The 24,172-nt window shown below is 43.6% G+C and overlaps 1 protein-coding gene across 21 annotated transcripts in view; it reads right to left on the reverse strand.

Moving 5' to 3' along the window:
- PTPRD (protein tyrosine phosphatase receptor type D) overlaps window positions 1-24,172 on the reverse strand; it is a 2,576,377-nt gene that overhangs the window by 45,168 nt on the left and 2,507,037 nt on the right. For all 21 annotated transcript variants that reach the window (XM_086961360.1, XM_086961371.1, XM_086961369.1 and 18 more), the window contains 4 exons: window positions 19,825-20,110; window positions 14,573-14,751; window positions 11,106-11,232; window positions 5,820-5,945 (listed from right to left, as the gene is read on the reverse strand). In XM_086961360.1, coding sequence (XP_086817486.1) covers window positions 5,820-5,945; window positions 11,106-11,232; window positions 14,573-14,751; window positions 19,825-20,110 — 718 coding nt within the window. The remainder of the gene's footprint in view (window positions 1-5,819; window positions 5,946-11,105; window positions 11,233-14,572; window positions 14,752-19,824; window positions 20,111-24,172) is intronic.

Genomic DNA, 24,172 nt, shown 5'->3' on the forward strand with positions numbered 1-24,172 from the left:
ACACACAGACTCCAGGACACATACACATACACACACACATGCACGCTCACACACATACACAGTCCGCCGCCGCGCGCGCGCACACAGATGCCCCCCGCCCCCCCCCAACAAGGCGACGCCCCACTCACCGGCATCCTCAGTGCAGCGGCTCCCACCGGCAGCAAGACTCTTCTTCCCTTCTTCGGCACCGGGGCGCAGGGTAGGCTCCTGCCTGCTCCGGTGCGCCAAACAATCGCGGCTCTTCCGTGGGAGGCGGGGTAGGCTCCCGCCCTCCTACTTCCGGTTGTCCCGCCCGGCCTGCCTGACTTCCTGGTAGAAGACACGGAATGTTCATGGCAAACAGACAGACAAAAAGTGTCTTAAGAATCTTTCGTGCGCCGGTAAAGTCATCGCGGTGCTGACCAGCAGAGGGAATGCACAAGGTAAGCGGCTCGCAAGGAGGTGGTGGGGGTGTGAGGCGAGGGACGTGATCTCGCTTAATTTAGTTTCGAGTAGAGCCCCCTGCCTCCCTCAACCGTGCCCCCTCCCCCGCTTGAAGGGGCCTGTACTATGCCCCTGGTGCCCATTTGGTTTGTATTGTAAGTTCGCAACTCATTATATAACACACGTTAGAGTTGCTCCCTGAGCCTATTCTTCAGGACATTGACACAGTTTAATTCCCTCACAGGTGGCCCGTGTGTGTGTTAATGTGTGTATATGACGTTGCACCTGTAGTTGTGAATGTACGCACGTCTGACTGGCGCGGAGGTGTGCATGCATACGTGTGCATCTATCTCTGGATGCGGGCAAGAGCAGAAATGTCCTCTCTCTATGTGTGCTTCAGTGGCCAGCCACTACTGCCTCTCCAAAGGACTTGCGGATTGCCTTGTGTTGCGATCAAACTCACTTCCGGATTTCAGTAACGCTAGGTGTTACCTGCGCATTATCAGGCAAGGCCTTTCAAGGGATGAGCTCCGGAGCTCATCTTTCTAACAACACGATCCGGCTGGAGCAGCGGGGACGGCTGAGGTGCTGAGAGGACTCGGTGCATCAGAACACTGATGCTGCAATGCAGGTTTTCTCTGAGCACTTACAGTCACTGTCACAACCGGCTTTCGTTTTCACTGTTAACAGCACATATTTCTTTTACAAGTGGGATTAAAGGAGGTAGGCAGAGGACCGTGTTCAACAAAAAGAGGGGACACGTATTGCATGCAATCCTCCAGAATTGGCACCGCTTTTACAATATACGCGCTGCTGTGATTTGAGGCCCTGTTGAACAGCTCCAACATTCACCAGACATCATTTCCTTCATGTAGAGACATGAAGAATGGCGGAGAGGGAGTTTTGAATATGAGGGACTATGTTAATGTAAAAAGGGCATAAAGTACACCCTGCCGTAATTCTGGTGCAGAGTGACTGCAAATCCTCCAGTGAGCCCACACTGAAGGCCAAGATTTGTCTGTGAGATACGGGAGACTCAGGGGCCCTCTTCAAATTCTGCCTGTGGGCCCCCTCCATTTTGCATTGCGTCATAGAGTGTAATGTGCTGTAGGGCACAAGGCGGCTGTCTGCTGCACATGGTACCTTTGTATATTTTCTTGTCTAGAACCAGATATTCCTTAATACTTCCCGGAAAATCTGTTCTTCTCGGAGGAGCTAGTGTGTCACCGAACAGGATGTGACACAGGGGTATCGGAGCTAGGGGAGTCAGAAACGCTAACATCATGGAAGGGCCTTTAATGGTGCAGGTTTGATGATGGAATACCTTTCTGCTCTTACATTATTTAAGGAAATGTGCTCCCTGTGCTTTCCAGTGAGGAGTGTTGAGTGTCCGGTGTAGTACAGAAAAATGGACATGCATCCTCGGATCAGATTGTGGCAGCTAGACATGCAGCAGAAGTTCGTTGTCACTCGCTTCCATTTCTGCACATTCAAGCACCTTGGACCGGAAAACGTACGCTTGTCCCTAATGTAACAAGCGCGAGGCCAGGTGCTGCAGCAACATTACAGTACTCCATTGCCGTGGGCCCAGAGCCATGAACTAGGTTTAAACCTTCTCTAATCTCAGTTCCTTCGTTAATCAGATGCACCGACCAGAGCCGTAGCCTCCATTAGCGCAGCAGGAGCATTGGTGCCGGGGTTCAGAGGCTCTATGTAGACACCCAAACACACACACACGGAGTGACAGTGAGTGCGAAGTGACAGTGAGTGCGGAGTGACAGTGAGTGCAGAGTGACAGTGAGTGCAGAGTGACAGTGAGTGCAGAGTGACAGTGAGTGCAGAGTGACAGTGAGTGCAGAGTGACAGTGAGTGCAGAGTGACAGTGAGTGCAGAGTGCGTGCAGAGTGACAGTGAGTGCAGAGTGACAGTGAGTGCAGAGTGACAGTGAGTGCAGAGTGACAGTGAGTGCAAAGTGACAGTGAGTGCAGAGTGACAGTGAGTGCAGAGTGCGTGCAGAGTGACAGTGAGTGCAGAGTGAGTGCAGAGTGACAGTGAGTGCAGAGTGACAGTGAGTGCAGAGTGACAGTGAGTGCAGAGTGACAGTGAGTGCAGAGTGACAGTGAGTGCGGAGTGACAGTGAGTGCAGAGTGCGTGCAGAAACAGTGAGTGCAGAGTGCGTGCAGAGTGACAGTGAGTGCAGAGTGACAGTGAGTGCAGAGTGACAGTGAGTGCAGAGTGACAGTGAGTGCAGAGTGACAGTGAGTGCAGAGTGCGTGCAGAGTGACAGTGAGTGCAGAGTGACAGTGAGTGCAGAGTGAGTGCAGAGTGACAGTGAGTGCAGAGTGACAGTGAGTGCAGAGTGCGTGCAGAAACAGTGAGTGCAGAGTGCGTGCAGAGTGACAGTGAGTGCAGAGTGACAGTGAGTGCGGAGTGACAGTGAGTGCGGAGTGACAGTGAGTGCAGAGTGACAGTGAGTGCGGAGTGACAGTGAGTGCGGAGTGACAGTGAGTGCGGAGTGACAGTGAGTGCAGAGTGACAGTGAGTGCGGAGTGACAGTGAGTGCGAAGTGACAGTGAGTGCGGAGTGACAGTGAGTGCAGAGTGACAGTGAGTGCAGAGTGACAGTGAGTGCAGAGTGACAGTGAGTGCAGAGTGACAGTGAGTGCAGAGTGACAGTGAGTGCAGAGTGCGTGCAGAGTGACAGTGAGTGCAGAGTGACAGTGAGTGCAGAGTGACAGTGAGTGCAGAGTGCGTGCAGAGTGACAGTGAGTGCAGAGTGACAGTGAGTGCAGAGTGACAGTGAGTGCAGAGTGACAGTGAGTGCAGAGTGACAGTGAGTGCAGAGTGACAGTGAGTGCAGAGTGCGTGCAGAGTGACAGTGAGTGCAGAGTGACAGTGAGTGCAGAGTGACAGTGAGTGCAGAGTGACAGTGAGTGCAGAGTGAGTGCAGAGTGACAGTGAGTGCAGAGTGACAGTGAGTGCAGAGTGCGTGCAGAGTGACAGTGAGTGCAGAGTGACAGTGAGTGCAGAGTGACAGTGAGTGCAGAGTGACAGTGAGTGCAGAGTGACAGTGAGTGCAGAGTGACAGTGAGTGCAGAGTGAGTGCAGAGTGACAGTGAGTGCAGAGTGAGTGCAGAGTGACAGTGAGTGCAGAGTGACAGTGAGTGCAGAGTGACAGTGAGTGCAGAGTGACAGTGAGTGCAGAGTGACAGTGAGTGCAGAGTGCGTGCAGAGTGACAGTGCGTGCAGAGTGACAGTGAGTGCAGAGTGACAGTGAGTGCAGAGTGACAGTGAGTGCAGAGTGACAGTGAGTGCAGAGTGACAGTGAGTGCAGAGTGAGTGCAGAGTGACAGTGAGTGCAGAGTGAGTGCAGAGTGACAGTGAGTGCAGAGTGAGTGCAGAGTGACAGTGAGTGCAGAGTGACAGTGAGTGCAGAGTGACAGTGAGTGCAGAGTGCGTGCAGAGTGACAGTGAGTGCAGAGTGACAGTGAGTGCAGAGTGACAGTGAGTGCAGAGTGACAGTGAGTGCAGAGTGCGTGCAGAGTGACAGTGCGTGCAGAGTGACAGTGCGTGCAGAGTGACAGTGCGTGCAGAGTGACAGTGCGTGCAGAGTGACAGTGCGTGCAGAGTGACAGTGCGTGCAGAGTGACAGTGAGTACAGTCACTCAGCACCACCACATTATCAGTCAGAACCACCACAGCATCACTCAGAACCACCACAGCACCACTCAGCACCACCACAGCATCACTCAGCATCACTCAGCACCACCACAGCACCACCATAGCACCACTCAGCACCACCACTGCATCACTCAGCATCACCACAGCCCCATTCAGCACCACCACAGCATCACTCAGCACCACCACAGCACAAATATGTTCTCTCAATGTTTCAAGCTTTATTACAAATGTCACAAAAAGATGTTAATATTTCACTTCTGTTCTTGGATTTTGTTACAATAAAATACACTGAACATAATCTTCACAAAAGTTATTTACAAAAGTTTAAGCTATTGCCATTATAAATTACAATCACTTTTATTAAGTATTAAAAAAAATTAAAAGCCATTGTTATTTGTAATATCAATACATCTAAGTCACGTAAATACAAATGTTGCATTACAAATGCTATAGGTGTCACATTTGCGAAAGTTATAACTACTGGCATTGTAAATGACAAAGCTATTAATTTAGCTATTTTCAAAACCAACACATAAATGAACGTTTGGTGAATTTCCATTAAAATATTTGACTTTTTTACTAAGATATTATTATACTGTTTTATGCAAACAAAATTTAGATACTGCATAAATAACTTTAATAAAACATATTTTATATGAAGCTTTTTATGTAAAAAAAAAATATAGCATAAAGCAAAAAACAATTGCCATTTACAATGCTAATAGCTCAAACTTAAATAATGCGAGACCTATTGCATTGCAAATGCTTGTTTAGTGTATGACCGCTGTGCTCGTGAGGGTTCCCTAGGCACAGAATGACCTCTACATGGTCTCGCCGGCAGCAAGATGTCGAGTGGAAGTTTAAACCTCTCCATCTGTGGGCAGGTGAGAGGTCTCCTGGGCATCGCTCTTGAAATGTGAGGCACTTCTAGCAGGGTGGACTTCATTCGGAAAAAAAGCTCATGCAATATCCTTGAGGTGGGTTTGGAACCGTGTCAGCACAAACCATGACATTTCTGGAAAGGCCAACATGTTGCTGTTCTTGCCAACCATTTTTCTAAAGAGCTTCCAAAAGTTTCAAATGCTCTGCTGTGGGAATTGTGGCGAGCAGCAACAACATGAACTCTGCCTAAAAAAAGGTTACATGTGTTCAATTTGACGCATTTGGATTCCGTGCTTAGCTTGGGCTCAGCAGAGACATAACGTGGCCACTGAATGTCAGCCAAGCAATCAACATCACGAGCCCAGGACCATTTGGTGCAGAAACGTCCACACTCCAAGAAGGGAGTATTGCCAACACTCAATCCCTAAAGTGTGAAGCTTTAAAGGCTTTTCTCAGGAATGGTATATACTCTGCAGTTTTTAAATCACATTGCATTAGCCCTGAAGCTCGCATGATTCCCAGGCACAAAGAAAAGTGGGAAAACATTCAGAAAATGACGTGATGAAAAAGCCCTAATGTGTTCCAGAACTAGCAGCGATACATTGCAAAGGTTGTATTGCACAGATGTGAGCTTCCAATTTTCGGCATCAGTCAGCTGTTATGGATACGATATTTGTTTATTATGCGAATTCTTAATTCGCTCCTTTAACTTTTGTTTATGAGTGGGAAATTTACATTTCTCTGCGCCTTTGTGAACTGAACGAGAGGGAAAGTGCAGGAAATGGGTAATTGGCGTCAGATGGAAAAAAGAAGCAATCCAGTGCACTGACTCACCCTGGCATCCGTGACCTTGAACTCCCGAAGGATGTACTGCGGCATGTTGTACTCTGCCATGGGGTCTACCACGAAGTACTGGTACCTGGCTGACCGCTCTGCCGGCCAGTATTGGTGACATTTTTCCTAAAAAAAAGAAAGAAAAGAAGAAGGGTTTCGTGATATTAATACACAAACACAGGACTGTGCTTTCAATATAACTGCAGCTGCAGAACGCTCTTTAAAAATGAGCTGTATACCTTAAACTATAGAAAATAATATTTGTGCAAAACATATTTCTTCACAGGAGCGCACTATTCTACAAACTATCAAATGTGTTAAGAAAGGAAGGTGAAACAAACATTAGATGCCCAAAATGTGCCTTTTAAATGCGGGTTTTGCCACCTTTTAAAAAAACTTTTTTTGTCTGGGGAGCTTCCATGCTCTCCCCAAAATATATACATATGTACATTAGGGGAAAGATATTTTTGGGAGGTCTGAAAAAGTCCAGATCACCATTGGCGTTTCTGGCACTGAAGGGAACTACTGTCACACACCGTATGGCTAGCCAATTGGTGAAGTGGGCCCACAAATTGCCCTGTGAAGTATGCCGCAGTGGGTGGGAGAAAAATGTGACTGACACAGCAGACCAATGGAGGAAAAGTGCTCGGTGAAAGCTTCCAAAAATAGGTATTTGGTGCGTAAAATATTTGCAAAATCGAAAGGTCTTGGATAATGCTAGACCTAAAGAAATGGTTGCATCTGAAATTGTGTGTTATGTTAGCCTTGCAGTGGCGGCTCCTCCACTAAGGCGGAGGAGCATTGACCCACTGAATAAAACGGAAAAATTAAATGACAATAACGTATCGTTATTGTCATTTTATTTTTCCTATTGCATGCAGACTGTGTGCAGTGTAGAGTGGGGCCGGCCAGAGCAGGGGAGGAGTGGTTTGCACTAAAGTGTAGATGAACTGTTTGGCCGTCCCTCTTGTGCCAACCAAACAGTTCATGCACACTTTGTATGTTCCTTCCAGGCTGCATTACACAGCCTGCTCAGGAACATGCACAAGCTCCCTGTTTGAGTCTGAGCGCCAATCCATGCACTCAGACCAATCACGACACTGCTTTGCAGTATTGTGATTGGCTCTGGGGAGCCTGAGTGCCGGGTGCTTCCTGCTTCTGGCTTGAATGCAGAGGATGAAGGAAAAGGACGCAGGGGAGACAGCATCAGGTCATCCGTTCTAAGGTAAGTTTTTTAAAATTTATCAATTAACCCCTTCGCCCCTCACGCCCCACCACCCACATTCGGTAGCAGTCATTACTGTAACCTTGCATTCATGTTGTAGAAGAGGTGTGGGACTTGGTGATGCATTATTATAGTACATAACAATATCATTTATTTTCTTTGTGAAAGGGTGTACTTATAACTAGTGGATGCTTCTATTTACCAAGGAACATAAATTAACAATCATCACTTTGGTTTAATATTGTATATAAGATGTCATATTGCATTAAAGGATGTGTTATCTTGGTTCGCTTCAGTAAAACCAATTCAACTAAAACAAAAAAAACAACGATTGGCATAACGAAAGCTCAGGCTTAGAACATGTAGACCCAAGTCACCTTGAAACCTGTAGGAACCCACTGTTGTCTTAAAGGGAGCAGCAGTCTCTGCAGCACTATTGTGAGGGCCACACACCTTCTTCATGGACCCATCAGCATTTTGGTAAATAACCCGCTTCCATTTTGGAATTTCATTTTGAGGAAAATTGTTGGCACAAGAAAAATTCCTGCCGCCCCATGTACTTCTCCTAGATTAAGTACAAACGGATCATGTGTAACTTATGCACAGAACTTCTAATAAATTTATTTTTGAAATCGCTTTAAGGCTTTCCCTTATATTGAAGTTGTAGTGTGATTTCTAGAGGAGTTCTATTTTTTATTTCAATATTTTTCTTGGAAATTCTATCAGAATATTGCATATTCTTTAAGCGGCAGATAAGGTATACTTCACATTAAATGGTACACACTACCGAGGCTGGCCATGTGCAGCTTTATATTGGGACATTTGAAAAGAGATTCAAGGCACATGCAGATCTAGGTAATCCAATTCTCTTTCGGTAACAACTGTTTCCTATTGGTAGCGTACTCAATCATCATCTAGATCACGCTAGAGTGGGGAAAGTTACCGAGTGCCTATCCTAATCTATCGGCCAGCAGTGCATATCATCCTTTATCACGGCTGGACTGTCCGTAGCGGGCACCTGGTCTTTCTCCAGTGGGCTGGAACGGTGGGGGCCGGTTTTAGACCTGTTTGGATGTTTTATTGATAGTGGGGGCCGGTTTTGGAACAGTGTGGGCTGTTTTTTGTTAGTGGTGGCCGGTTTTGCAGCAGTGCTTGAAAATCATCCCCTTATTACAAAAGCGCATTCAGCAGCGGTGTTTCCTCCAGCAACCCCCCCCCCCCCCCACCTGCGTCGAAAGTTTTAATTAATTGCCAGGGCTGGTCTGCGATCCCAGGACAGCAATGTACTTTATGGCCTCCAGAATACAGAGCATGCATACACTGTATTAGTCACTACCTCCAATATGCTGTTCATAATGCACATAGGAAGTCCATGAGCCTTCTGTCAGTATGAGTCAGCCAATGCTGGGGGTACTCTGATCTCCCTGAAAGGCTAGATACTTATGCATCAGCACAGAAGTATGAAGTGAAGGACAGGATGCAAGAATGCCTGCTGATGAAGGCTCTCCAAGAGCCTTCTTCTGGCGTGAAGACCACTCACTGAAGCATAGGGATTGAGTGGCATACAGCTGTCTCAGAGGGCAGAACAAATTGTCTGCTGGTCCTTCCTAGCCCCTCCCAAATATCCTTACTCAAAGAGTAGAGATTATAAACAATAGTCAAGGGTGTGGGGAAAAATATATCTCAATCCCATATTCTCCTCCACACTGTCTCAGACCTCCTGAGCTAACCGCTCTGACCAAGCTACTTGCTCCGTGCTCCTGAAACACCCCTCCCCTTACAGATCTATTAAAGCTTGACCCCGAGCCCTACATTGACCTCATTGACACGTCATGGGTTAACAGCTGTGGAAAGCCTCTGAATCTTGCAGGTTGGCTTAAACTTGCTTTCTGGTCCCTTGTGCCCATATATTGCTCTATGTTCTGAGCCTGCATGGCACTTCTATTTGTATATGTACAACCGTATTTGGCCTTGGCCACATCTTATGAGTTTACTGATGACTGCACTTTTTGCCCTATATATTCTGCTGTGACTATTCACAAAGGGCAGAAGAAGCTTGTTCCAAGACGTGACAGTGCGTCTGCATTCTGCCTTGGCATGCCAATAAACGGACAAAGGTGCAAGAACATTTCCTGTGTTTTGGGAGGCAGCTGTGGTTTATTTGCTTTGCGTCTTCGTCTTCGCTCTGAGGAGAAGGGTTGGAGGATTTATTACCCAGCTTAATGGATTTATTACCCAACAGAAATGGTGTTTAGAAGTGGGATCATTGAAGGACTGTAAAGTCACCAGTTGGTAAGTAGGCTGTAAAGCTAAAATAACTTGCTGACGTGACCTTTCAGTGTTTCAAATGCTCAGTTAGAACATAGTATTTTTTTAAACAAAAAAAAAGGAGAGAGGAGGTAGTAACCGGCATCTAATATAACTAGGGGACTGGAGAGAAACAGTGATTGATTTTTTTTCATCATTGATTGAAGTCTTTTCCATCAAGTGATTGAAATTTATATCATCATTGAAATATTTCTCTGTATCAACACCTTGGAGTTGATATGCGGCAGGGATCTACGGGATTCCATACGCGACAGAAGAGCCTAGGCAGGACAATAATTTATGACCCAAGAGTAGAGGGTTGAAAAGATAAAAAAGCCCTCCCAGAGTGTGGCGAGGGGAGCAGTGACCATTGGCTGGCTGCAGGACACAAGGAAATGTTTTTCAATTTTGCACTGTCCTGTCATTGATCAATGACTGTATTTAATTATGTTTAGAGTCTTTAAAAAGTATTGTCCTGCTATGTTTATTTGAAAATGCTTCTTTGAGTGATATCAAAACAAAATTGCATCAGAGAAGTCAAATTGTTTTATGTGGTGTCTGAGTGTTCCACAACTGTATATTTTTTCTCTCAAGTCTCTCTATCCAAATATTAACAAAATTTTACTTCCAGGAGACAAATTTGTTTTATCTTTCAGGGTTTGAAAATTGTGAGTAAAGGGCACAATGGGTTCTGGTAATTCTAAAGGAACTATGGAGGTGGTAAGGCCTCGCATGGTGAAAAAGACAAAGAAATTGTTTAAACAACTGTCATTAGAGAAGGATTTTAAATTACCAGCAGATAGCCCTGCAGCTCAGGTTGTGAAAGATACAAATTGTTTAGAATATGTAACTCCTTTTTGCGCGCTAGTATGGACGTGGAAAGGGAATGAAGGGCTGTGGCCTAGATTTGGTTCTCTTGAGATAGATGATATTGAACGCTTGACAGAACTTATACACTTAAAGGGTGACCCATCATGGGATTCACAATATGTAAAAGATTGTTTACAGCAGTGGCTTTCAATTGCAAAAAATAAAGCCCTCCTTTCAAAAAAGAAAGGCCAGGGGAATGCCTCCACTGAATATAAAGACTGTTCTGCAATATCAATGGTGAATAGTGAGTGCAAAAAGCCTACTAAAAAAGAGCTAGAATTAGCAAAAGATTGGCCCGCATCTTATAGCCAGTGTTTATTGGAATTAAGTAACTATGTGCAAACAGAACAGCATTTGTTGTCACTATGGCAAAAGTGTGGGTTTTCAACAATTGAAGCAGAACGTGTTAAGGAAATACCAAATGCCACTACTTCTAGAAGGGCTGCTGCTCTGCTATGTATTTGGACGCACCGCCAAGTAAATATTGATATAAATACGTTAAAAAAACTGTTTATCGCCTCCAAGCCTCAAGGTCTTTTTGTCAAACTGGGGGAAGGAACAGACAATGAGCAAATAACTAGTAGCGCATTGACTGAGGAGGAGATTTTGTTGTTTACTGAGGAAGAAAGGAAAAGACAGAGAGTAGATGCAAATAGTGAATTTAATTCCTGGGTCTCTCATAGAGCCAGCAATGAGAACAGCCACCAACAGCTTAATGGATTTATTACCCAACAAAGGGGCTCGGTGCCAATAATGATATGCATTGAGAAGACTGAGGCAGGTGAGCAATACCCCTTTACAGATATGTGGATTCAAATAGGCAGAAAAAATGTGCACTGACAAACAGAATGCTAGAGAAATTAGAACAAAATCAGGAGGCTTACCCTTCCCATCTCCCGAAGCTTGGTAAGCATCACAACGATTGTTGAGTTGTGCTCCCAAAGCATTCTCCAGAAATCCTCAGTTGTCTCCGCTAAGGGACCTTGAGTAGCTATGTAGGCCTTTTGTTGTCTAGAAGAGAAAGAAAAAATGTAATTGCAGATGGCACAGTAGTTAGCCATGCTTTGCTTACATGTAAATATTGATGTTGGAGCACAGCAGTCATTTTGTGAAGACAGTCAAAGACACGTATTATTAGCGTTTATCACATTAAAAGCAAATTACGGTGTTTTAATCAAACCAGAACATATTTTTTTCACTTCTGAGGAAATCACATTAGTATTATGATGTATGGATTATCGTTATTACTTTTAATTTTAATGTGATTCTAATAGCTCAATTTTATGTGTCAGAAAAAACACTTAAGAAGCACTTAGTTGTGCTACTTGCATTCGTAGCACGGAGCGTCCTGCAATCAATTACGTTTATGAATTATAGAACCACTTCTGTACGAAAACCTCCAGCAAACTAAAAATTTCACAGTAAAAACTGCATAAATTACGTAGACCACATTCATCCTGCTTTGCTCAGTTACTGCTTACTAACAATGATGACTTACATTATTACACCGTATACTAACAAACGTTACCACAAAAATTGCTTAATTATATACATTTGGGGGCTTATTTTGGAGACCCCTGCGTGACATTTACACTACGTAAAGTGGTACACGCATGAGACAGGGCTCTCATAAAGATTTAGGAAGCCACAGAAAGTCACCCTGATTGGCTTTGAGTGGCCTCATAATTCATGAGTAAGGTGACGCAGCGCAAATCGCTGCATCACCTTATTCTGCGCCCAGGTTACTTCCATGGGCAGTGAGTTTCCCCACGCAACACCCATGGAATTTGACGCCATCCAGATTTACAAAAACATGTAAACCTGGGGAAGCACAAAATTCATAATCCTCCAGAGGTAAGGCATAACGAGGAGAAATAACGTTATTTCTCCTCGTTCTCTCCTCTTTCCATGGGTGGTGCATTCTGCAGAACACAAAGAAAGAGGAAAATGCCTCTTAAAGATTTTTGTGCAGGAAGGTGGCCTTTCCTGCACAAAACAATCCTTCCTGCAATGGAGGCACTCTTATGCCATGGTGCAAGGGTGCCTATGTTGGCGCCATGCTGCCAAAATGGCGCCAGCACAGGCAGAAAGCACATATTGCTTAAATACGGTGCATTTCTGCACTTTCACTTTGGTGTAGAGAAGCCCTACACCAAAAAACTATTATTGAGGCCCTTCCATACTGCTTACATCATTCATGCTAAGTTACGAACCCTGTTATGGGGACTTCTTTGATTCTTGACATTTCATTCATGTTTTATAACACTGAGTAAGCAACTTTGTATAATGTGCCAACATTTATGAATTTGAATGGTGGAAATGTCCATTTATTTTACAATCCCATGGACAGTTTTCCCCATGTGTGAATCCTTGACTAACCATCATTTCAATTTCATATTGACGCTCAGTTGACCTAGAGCCACTGCTCTAAGTTTCATTCATCAATTCATTGCATTTTAATGCATTTATTAACTAACTTCCTGAAGCTATAAAATTGGTGCCTATTCTGTGGCTTGAATCTCAATACTGCTGAGCATGTCCACTAAGCCAGTTTTCCCCTCATTCTGGGTCTTCTCCCAATATGATGTGCCAGATGCTTAAAAAATAAAATTAATTTGTTCAAAACCAGGCAGCAAAGCATGCCTACGCAGCTGGATCTGTATCAGAGGCTCCTGAAACCACCCAGTGAGAGGCATCTCTATAGGAAGTATACAGTCAAGAACACTGCCAACCCTTATGGGTACTAGCAAAGTTCCCTCCAAAGCTGGACCCGTATTTGAACACACGGACACAGCACAGCATGATTTCATTGCTCTCAGGAATTTATAGAAGTACAGATAGGAGTGTAAATGTCAAAATGTAAATTGATACTTGTATAGCGCACTACTCACCCGCAAGGGTCTCAAGGCGCTTGTACAAATACCGCTGTGGAACCCATCCTGGCTTTCCCTGTGAGGCGTCCACTCCTGGGCACCCCCAAGGTGGAGGCCAGGCATCCTTAGCGTTGTGGGGGCCAATGTGGAGATTAAGTAAGCTATTGCCCAGAGTTGCAGAGTAGGACTCCATGATTGGAATAGGCACCGAGGCGAGAATTATCAGGTCCGTGGAATTTTGAGCCCAAGACCCGCCGAGGCGGGGTATTGAACCCTGGTCCCGGGCTAGACCTCTGCATCAGGGCCTGCCACTCTAATCATTGAGCCACACTTCTCCACCATACTCCATCATACTCTAAAACATTGTGCACCTATGCAGGAACCCAGGGAGCTGTGTATGTGTATGGAGCATCACAATGCACAGTAGTGTGCACAGTGAAATCAACTTTTGTCATCTGCAGAGCAGTGTACTGCACTACCGCTAGGGGCCAGATATACTACCAATTTGCATTTTGCTTGTTTTACTTTTTTAGCATAGTGTTTTGCTCGGATTTACTATCCAATGCAAAGTAGTATTTGAGTTCGATAGTTTACCAAAGTAAGGCAAAGTTGCACTATGTTCTACTATGTTTTACTAGCTTCACCTGGGCATTCCCTGGGTGGGACGTGGGCATTCTCATGCAATCAACTATGGGCTTTTGACACATATCGCTATCTACAAACATTTGTGAACAGTGATTTGAACCAAAATCTTATGCTTCCTAAAGGCAGGTGTAACAAGGAGAAAAGTGTTGATGTCTCCTAATTTTTTCTACTTTGCACTTGGGCTGCATTGTACACTACACATATACAACAGAAAAGTGTTAAAGTTTAGTTTTTGTACTGCAAGAGTTCCCTGCCAATAAAAAAACAAAAATCCTGGCAGAACGCACACACCCTTGTAAAATGGTGGACAGGTGTGTTCACTGGGGCACGGCAGTGAATTTGCGCCAGCGCAAGTAAAGAGAAAAAAACAGGGACATATCTTAGTTAATATGGTGCTGTTATGCTCTCTCCCTTTCACGCAATGCAGCACACCCTGAAGTTGCTGCACTGCTTGACATGAGTCTTACGTAAATCTGGGCTCGAGGGTTTCTAACAAAGCAGTGTAGTAAGATGTTTAATCTACAGCTTCTCTAAAAAATGAACATTCCGAAAGTTTTTCCATTTCTGTTTTTCTCAAATTCAGCTTTAACAAACACCCTGAAATATTTTTAGCAGCTCAGCCACATCTTCATTTCTTTAGAGACTCATAAGTTGCATTTTGTTTTGTTCCCTCCATACTTTTTTCATTCGTGAAGTTACTCTCTTGATGCAGCAAGTTAAGAGCCTCAACGTATAATGAATTGAATAAATTCAGATACATTTCAAAAGGAAATCTCTGTCACATAAAGCAAAAGAAACCCCCCGCAAAACACAAAAACAGCATGGTTTCCTACCTGTATCCATCAATAAAGCTGGCATTAATATAGTCAGACCCTTCCACTCCTCGGATCGGCTGTAAGCACACCCTTGTGGATTCATATGGCATAATATTAACAAGGCGATTTTTAAATTTATTACATGGAAGATTGGCACTAATGAATCTTGAAGTGTGAGCTTTAGAGCTGGCAAGACGCTGGTAAACAGAAAAATAAAGAATAACGTTTGAATACCATTATTACAGAATGTGCAAATAGCATATACACACAATTAGGATGACCCAAAAATTATCTAATTGATTTTTTTATTAGGGCAAATAACCAACACTTACTGTTATAGATTTCTTTTCAGTTTCATAATGTTTTTGAAGAGAATGAATGTAACAATGCTGCAAACATTTAACATAACTAAAACATGTATTAAATATATTAAAAATGCAAAAGAGCATATTTTAATAGAGTATGAAGATATATGTATACTTATAATCGAATATTTATTAGCTATATTAGATGTATACATAGGTATTCAGCCAATGTTTTAAACAGTGGCCAGAACAATCCAAGATCTGAGGTAAGCAAACATTTTGATTCCGTTAGATAATCAATAATCAGTTAACCTTCTGTCTCGGAAAAGGGTGTGTGGTAGAACAAGAAGAAAACTGTGAGGCGGGAGTGAGGTTTCAGAACGTAGTTTAGTGCAAAAGACGTGTTTGAAATCAGAAGCTAATCCTAGGTGTTGTCAGGAAGCCGTGTGTTCATTAATGTACCTCACAACACAAATAGCAGCAAGTTAAATAGTTCATTATTTGTGCAAGGTCAGTTAATCTAACATTTCAATAATATATGGCATACAAAATGTCTTTACCTAAATGCTTTACACATAACACTATATGCCGAAGTTAAATAACGTTATCTACATGTGCAATGCTTGATTTACATAGAGTGCATAGAACCACAGTGATTAAATGTGAATATATCAGTATGTTGCATGTGTGGTGAACAGTATCCAAAGTGCATCAAATAGACGGGGGAAGTATGTTGTAGAAAACAGTCCTAGATTTCGGAACAAAAAGGAATCAGAGATTTGCTTTACTAAAACAAAGAATTGATGACAAATCCGTGTCAGCTAGAAGAGGATATGTGCCTTTGACACTTCCCAGGGTATACATGGTAAGAAATACAAGCATCCAATAAGCCTCAACTGCTCAGTATCCTAAATACTATCATGTCAATTTGAAAATCCTAGGACACTGGTAATGTATGTAATGTTACAACGAATGTCGGATGAAAATTTGTCACACTGACACTGCCATAGTGGGAATAAGTGGGAATTGTTTGGGGAAAAACCAAGTGGAATGTAGAGCAAGAAGATGGGAAATAGAGTAAGCAAATTTGGGGATAGTGGGCATATATAAATGATATTATTTGAGCTGAAAGCAAGTAGGGGAGTTGAAGAGCTTGATGGGAAAATGTAAAGAGTGGAATTGCATAATAAAATAATACAGAATGAATCCAGGAATTTTTTTGTGAATGGATTTGTCAATACATACGTTTCAGTAAGCTTTATTCAACAAAAAATCTAAGTGTAGGAAACATTCCAATATGTGACGGTTCAATCCACTTTCAGGAGCTTTTTTTCCTTTAAACCCTGTTGCCTTCATTATATCTAATCATCTTTCCCATGACCTCTACTGTTCTTGTTTTATATAGTTTGTGGAGTACAATCGATCACTTTTCAGTCTTCAGTTGTGTGAAGTATGAACTCCTTTCTGATGTTCTTCATTTTGAGTTCTCATTTCCAAGGAGTTCAGCTGTAAGCAAATCAGAAAATCTCAGGCTTCAGGTTTTGCACGACATGTATGTGGTTTCACTCAGATCTTAAGTTCGAATTTAAAGCATTTTTATACATTCGGAGGTTTATTGTCCATGATTCTTTAATTTCAGGGCTTTTTGGAATCCTGCTAAATGTGCAGCTAGGTGTTTGGTTCTGCTGTCATCATTATGCTTTGAGCCAGTAGACCTTGCTTACACTAGAAGAATATTTAACATGGTCCTTGAATTCAGCGTGATACACGTGTTATCAGTGTACATTTGAAGATTTACCCATTACTGCTCTGGGAAATGCCATAAAGGACCCGCATAGATAATATCACAGATACAATCAGACAGGGTAACGGTTTCTCATTAGGTAATGAGCATGACAATATATGGGGAGAGGATTCTATTGCCCTTTTCCACGTTAGTTGAAAGTGGCTGGAGAGTAAACATTGAAACAATTCCATAGTGAAATCACACACTATCATTAATTTCACAATTTTTCATAGTTGAACATCATGGTTCTTTTTACTGTAAGTTACTGAGAGGTAAAGCAGCAATACATTGTTTTCATTTGAAGACAATAACAATCTTCACTAATAGCCAATGAGTGTTTAGTACTCTATAGAAGATTTAACTCAGATCAATGGGCAATATGAGTTTTGCTCAGTTCTAAATATTCTTGACACTGTCTTTGAAGCTCCTTTTCTATTAACTGACTTTGAGATCTAGGTATTAGCTGCAACCTTGGTTGATTGAAGTTATCTTCAAATTAGGACTGGTAATGATATGCTTCAGGGGACCTAGGTTGACTCATTTGAGAATGAAATTGATTTCAATGATTATGATATTGGTTTGAAGTGAGATTAGGGATTGCTTCAGACATACCACTGAAGTTGACTTTTTAAGGCAGGTTACAAATTTGTTTCTAAGGTCAGATTGAGATGCATATCCTTCCAGGCTAAATGGCAGATTGTGGTGAATGAGTTAATAAAGGAGGAGTGCATTGGGCTTGGTATAGTGATGATTGTCAGTTACTGGAGAGAGTCCCAAATGTTGGTGATTTTGCACTCATACATCATCAAAGGTTCCTTGTGGACTTGTTGGGTGACTCAGAGAGTGATTTTCGGGAATTTGCATTGGCTAGTTCCTTGTACAAATTAATATCCTCACTTGCATTATTTGGAACCTCACAAAAGCTTTTAGCACCTTAATGGAAGTCCCTCTTGTGTCTCAAAGCATATTCTATACTCACCAATCCTTGATTATAGTCAGGATTTCAGACTGTTTGTGTTAAATTTAGCTTTGGTGACTTCCCTGCTGCCCAGCTGGTGTGGGTCTTGGAATGCCTGATGTCATCATAGAATCTTGGGTGCCTGGCTGGTGTGTGTAGTGCCAGTTGATGGCAGGCAGGCTGAGTGCAGGGAGGCCACTCCTGGTGGGGTTATTGTCTTCTTAACTCTTTTACTTGAAACTGAACTTGGAACTAACCTTTATTAAATCCAGCTTGTCTTATACCTGACTCAAGAACTTCTTTATGTACAACAGTTTGTTTCCACATAGATTTCAAATTCACTAATCAGGAGAAAATCGACAATTAGCAGGATTTGTTTTTCTGGTATTGACTAGCGAAAGCTTGTCCAGTATGCTTGATATATTATCTTAGAAATTTTCCCTGAAGGCTTCTGGGGAAATGGCATGAGGATGTTTCTCTCAAACCTTGGTTTGGGGGTGGGAGGGTTGCTTTGTTTGGGTGTTGTCCAAGCATTTCTTCATTGAACTACATTACCTGCATATTTTTGAAAATGCCAGTGGCCTATTTTGACAGTAGTACAGATTTAAATTACCTATAGAAAGAATTTTCTTGCCAATAGCCCGCAGATAGATGGAATTAGCCTTGTAGCAAATAGATATATCCTAGAGGTGGGAGATCACTACAGTGGTGAGTGATCTGTTTGGGTTGACTGGGCACTGGGTAAATTCTAGCTTGAAGGATGGAAATGCGAGAAGGATCTCTACAGGTTAATTGTGCCGTTTGATCTACATCTTTACTGCTCCTTCTTGTTTAACTGACATGTTCCTATGGGTGATATTGATCACTCTTGGAATAAGGGCACTGATGATGGATAAGGAATTAACAATTAGGGGCTGAATCCGATGTCGGACCTGAGTCCGTTCGACATCTGTCAGGAGCCGTAACCGACTGACCTACTGTCGTTTGTTACGGCCCTGCATGATGCGACCGAACCCTGTTGGTATCAGGCATTCCGAGTGGAATGCATGCCCGCATTTCTGAAATGGAGGGGTGCAGTTCATCCCTGCACCCTGTGGCGGGCAGCCCAAGGTGCCTGCAACCGGGCACAGTGATCAACAGAGGGGCACCATAGGTGTCCCCAGGCCGCCATCTGCTGCCTTGCACCATGGGGGCCCTACTGGGGGCCCCCAAAGACAGTTTCTGACTGCCTATTCGTGCCAGAAAGACCGGCATGAAAAGGCAGTCGAAAACTGCCATCGTACTCCCTCTGTCGTAAAGAGGCAGCCAGGTGAGTACCAAGGATTTCCAGATGATGGACGGGCTCACCCGGAAATCCTAGGCAGATTCCTTCCCCACCGTGCCCATCGGAATGGCTCGGTCGGAAAGGAATCTGAACGGCACCTTCCGATGCGGAAGGAAGGTCTCCGACCCTTGGTCAGAGCTGTCCCGTCCGACATCGGAATCAGCCCCTTAGTTGTATTTCCATCAAACCTACAACTACCATTGATTTCTAACAGTAGGTTGCAAGTGTCCAAAGAGTTATCTTTGGGGCGCATGAGATATAATGGAGTACCATTTTTTAATCTTGAAAATTGACATGGTGTGACACGGTTCACCCCAAAGGATTGTGGGCAGCTGAGGAATGACACAGAGTTTATACCAAGTAAACAGGTCTTGATTTCACATTTCACATTTAAAACAAATATCAGGATGTAATCTGGCGTAGTGGAACAATTGAAGAGTGTGAATTTTATTGACCAATTAGAGAATCTAGGTGGAAAAAACAGGTGAAGGGATGGGCAAAGGAGGTAATAGAGTAAGATCTGTTAAAGCTACAAACAAAATTATTAGCGGAAAACAGATGGAGGACTGGATTAGGCCCAAGAATGTGAAGAGGAAAAAAGAGGAAGAATTACAGGAGTAGAACTTATCCTGGAATATATGTGGATGAAGTTGGAGGGCCTGCAAGAAAATGTGACAATGAGTCAAATGAGGGTTTGTGAAGTGAGATTGCCATAAATGAGAAGAAATGGAAACTGTTTGGATGTTGTTAAAGAAGTATTAGTGTGAACACACAGGCTACCTTTAATGAGATATTTGAACACGCTTTAATTTTTAGAAGGAACATACTAGTAAAAAAACAAAGCCCAACAACTACAACATACAATGTTACCACACATGTAGTGTTTTTTTAGTTTACCTTAAACTCCAGCTCCATTCCGGTGACATTTTCTCCCGGTTCTATCTGTGTCAACTTTTGAATATATGTGTAAAGGTTTCTAGCTGGCACTTCGGTATTTCCACACGTCACTGCTTCCATCAGTGCGTCATGGATGAAGATATACTGGTCCTCCGTCTGAACCATGTAGTTCCTCTGCGCTCTCATTAGAGTCACATGACCATAAATATCTACAGTTTTTTCGTGCTTTATTCTTTCTAACATGGCATCTATTACAATGAAGCAGCCAGTCCTGCCGACTCCAGCACTAAAATAGAATGGAAAACAACAATGGTTTACTATCTCACAAGTTTATTGTGTCCTCCTTATTATAAATAAATGTTTGCAAACAGTAGTTAATTCAATATGTCCAGAAAAAAGGATGAGAAAAAGGAACAATACTTTTGGCTAAACCTAAATGAAGGCTTACCTTGAGAGAGAGAGAGAGGAATACAAACTGTTAAATGCTTAATTATTAATAATTGAATGTGTCCCTTTTTGCAACCAAAGTGTCCACTGAAAATGAAACATCGAACAGTTGAACAACTATTGATATGAGACAAATCTACAAACCCTTATTACAGTGTGGAATAACAATGAAACAAATTGTCCAGGGGACAAACAAAGGTGCAAAATTCACAAAATGATTGAATTGCCCTGCTATTGCATTTCTTACATAAGGACTGATTAAGGGCTTGATTAAGATGGACCGCCAAATCTGTGGTGGCGGTCCCTGGACTGCCAGACTGGTGGTCCACCTGCCTTTTTATAAATACGGCGGTGGGACTGCAACAGACCTGCTTCAACCACCAAGGATCATGGATTCTGCGGAGGTGGTGCAGCAGCGAGAGTCTCTAATATGCTGGTGGTGCCGCTGTGGCACCACCAAGCATAGTAGGAGTTTCCTCACTGCCACAGTTTATATGACAGTGAGGCTGACACAAAAACTGTGATGGTGAGGTAACAAAGAGGTCCCTACAGGGCCCCCTGTTGCCTCAGGGCCATGGTGTGTCTGCAAGGGGGGGCAGATGTTGTGCCCCTCCCCTTGTGTAATCACCCCCTTTCCCACACAGCATGGACTTTACAGTCCATGCCAAGCAGGAACTGCCTTTGGCATTCCCATTGTGATGCCTTTATAATAGGCACGGCTGTGGGAATGCCAAAAGACCAACCGCCAGACCACAAGATTACTTGTAATCTAGCGGGCAGCTGGCCGTAGAGTTTGGTGGTGCTGGAGCAGGGCGCTGGCGTGGTGGCCCACGCCAGCACTGTCAAACTTGTATTCAGACCCTTAGAGTTTTATGATTTAGAGTTTCGCAGAGAGGGTACTCCTTCACAACTGTGATGAAGTTGGTGCTAAGCAGCACACAGTGCACCAGCGCAAGGAGGGAGCAGAGGTGCACCATATCTTAGTAGATATGTATAACTTCTGTTCTCTCCATTTCACACAACATTGCACGGCAACTCTGCTTGATGTCCTGCATTGGGTGAAACATTAGGAAATATGCCCCTGGAGGTTTGTGGGGTGAGAGTTGTCTTCAATTATCTCTCCTTCACGCCCTTCTCTGAGAAGCTATGATAGGGTGATAGGATGATAGAGGAGGACCACCAGGAACTTCATAACTGCAAACTCAAACAGCATGGTCAGGCTATGCTGTCTGTATCTTCATGTCTTCATGAATGGATCCTTTTCCTTTTCCTAATGGGAGAGAGCATGAGAAGCCCCACCGGCAGTGTGATGAGCAATCTCTGAGAGTGCTTCAGCCTTGCAGAGCAAAGGTACACACAGCATGGGTACCCTGACCCGGCAGGGCACATAATATCAGTTCCTGACTCCTTTATTGAGCCTGGAACTAACATATATCCCCTTCACTTTGCAACATTAAAGTACCTCTACTCCTTATGGTGTTTTCTGGCACAGGAATGCAAAGGAATACTACTAGCAGTGTTGTTTTATGATCTACAATCATTAGTCTCTCTGCTCAAGACTTAATGTTATCCTTGCAATCTCAACCTTAAAGGTCAAGCTTTTAATTAAGATATTCAAAGCTGAAACACGTAATCTACAATCTGTTTAGACTAATCAATTATTTTCTGAACAAGTTCATATACCATCAGAAAATGTATGCAATAGCCATTTCACATAGCAGAATGTGTTTGTGTTTGGCAGGGAGGAATGTGCCTTTATTTAACTATCCCTTCCTTAAATCTGTTTTTCAATCAATATTTATTGATTGAAAATCAAAAGATGTCATATTGGAGACAAAGTGCAGGTTTCATTGCCATGGAGTGGCTGTTAGACAATGCAAACCAAGCTAACCCAAAGGTCATAGAAGACAGACACAGAACCATAATCGTACAAATGAGATTAGAAAAAAAAGAGATTAAAGGGAGTCTCATCTGTCCGGAAGATGGCAAGACTAAGCCTATGGACTCCTCAACAGGGGCCATATGATCAAAACACGTTCCTCGAGCACTTGAGGATGATTGAAATGAGACGAGAAACACAGTTGTATATTAACCCCAAGTCAAATAAGCTCCAACGTTAACAGGAATGTGACCACTTGTCATTGGCTTGGAAGGGAATAAAATCTGTTGAGGCCAATTATATGTGAGCAACTGATGAGGAAGACCTATGAGTTGTCTGTGTAAGCAAATGAGTGCTACAAAAAACCTTTCTTTGATGTGGGTTTGTGCCAGATAACACCCCTGAAGAAAAGAGCTGGCTCCCAGTGCACTGGGTAGACATAGGAGGTGGGCTAATACAGTGTTGTCAACGAAGTCAGTGCAATGTAGCACTTTAGTTAAAATAGAACCAGATCCCTCAGCAATGATAGTGAAAGACAGCTAATAGGAAAGTGGGACCACACCCATGCAAAATCTCTGAAAATGATGGAGGGATCTAGAAACAAAATGTTAGTGAGCAATGACAAGCAAATGTGACCTGCCTCACTAATCACTTATAAGAACAGTGACTGAGTTCAAGAGGGCTGGGAGAGACATACCAGCAAGATGCCTACATTCCAGGGGAAAGAGCACAGTATGTGCTGAGAACAGTACAGGCAGAGAATGTTGCACAGACAGCCCCTTCAATACCAGGAGGGGTCATTAAAGAGTCCAGAAGTGAAGACTCACCAGATGTCAAGAAGCTTCCACAAAGGTGATGAGGACAGGGAAGACAATAACCGCTTGATCTACTAAATAGAGCAGTCATCTGCCCTGTGAAGCATCCTGCCCCAGGATGTAGAAACCCTTCTCAAATTCCCTAAGAGCAGGGTGAGTGCATCATAAGTTATTCTCCTGTGACCCGAGCAGAGAAGGAGAGGTGAGGCAGGCAGTAAAGTCCAGTCTCCATGGGCAGGCTCCACAGATGACACAGGCATTCCACTCTAGATGTAGAAGCAGAGTCACTTAGGAAGTAAATCGGTGCTAAGCAGTATGGATCAACTCACCCCATGATTGTCTGTAGGGATCAGATGCTGCAATATGTAGAAGGTGGACTGAATATCTTGATAGAAGCAACAGGACTCTGATTCACAGGACACAAGCAATTAATAGAGCACAGCCTGCAGGGCCGGACTGGGAACCGAAACTGGGCCCTGCCAAACTGCTTGGCCAGCCCCCAGGGCGACCTGAATGCCAGTCTGGCCCTGTCTTGCCCTGAATGCCTGCCTCTGTTGTGCAGCATCTCTTGTGAGGAGTGGGCAGTTCTGGGAGCATCAACCCCTATAGACAAGCACCTATGTCGAGGGAACTACCAATGGGGCAGGCAGCTCTAAGCAGAATGAGGAGGGTGTCATCTCATCTTGCAGGCACTCCCTCTTTCAGCACCCCACTCTCGAGTTCCCTGCTGCTACCTAACAGAGTGTTGATGGGGTCCATCAAAAGAGACAAGGCCCTGTAATGGCACCAGCGCGTGGAGCTCTAGCAAGTGGAGGGCATCAGGGCAACCACCTAGCTCCATCTTCTGAAGTTTGTTTTCTGAACGATTCTTATTATCTGTAATCTGAACGTGATTCCTGTCACACTAAGAAGATTTGCAGTCCCAAGGCCCTCATCATTAGACCTGTTTGCAAACCCTAAGCCTGAAGGCAAACAATTCTGAAGTGATGGATACTCAAATATGAAGCTAACAGAAAATGGTTGCCTAGACATATGGGCATCATGCATCACTTGCTTCTTCGGGTAAAGTTTCTTGCTGTTGGTACCTCCTGGTTTCCATGCTTTCCACTTTCTGATTTTCAAGGACTTTCAAATTAGGGAAATTCCAAGTTTTCCTTCTGCATGCTACCCTGGGTCTAGTCTTCATTCTTCTGTTACTTGGCTGCTA

The sequence above is a fragment of the Lissotriton vulgaris genome, chromosome 3_1, assembly GCF_964263255.1.
Source record: "Lissotriton vulgaris chromosome 3_1, aLisVul1.2, whole genome shotgun sequence".
In the NCBI taxonomy this organism is placed as follows: domain Eukaryota; kingdom Metazoa; phylum Chordata; class Amphibia; order Caudata; family Salamandridae; genus Lissotriton; species Lissotriton vulgaris.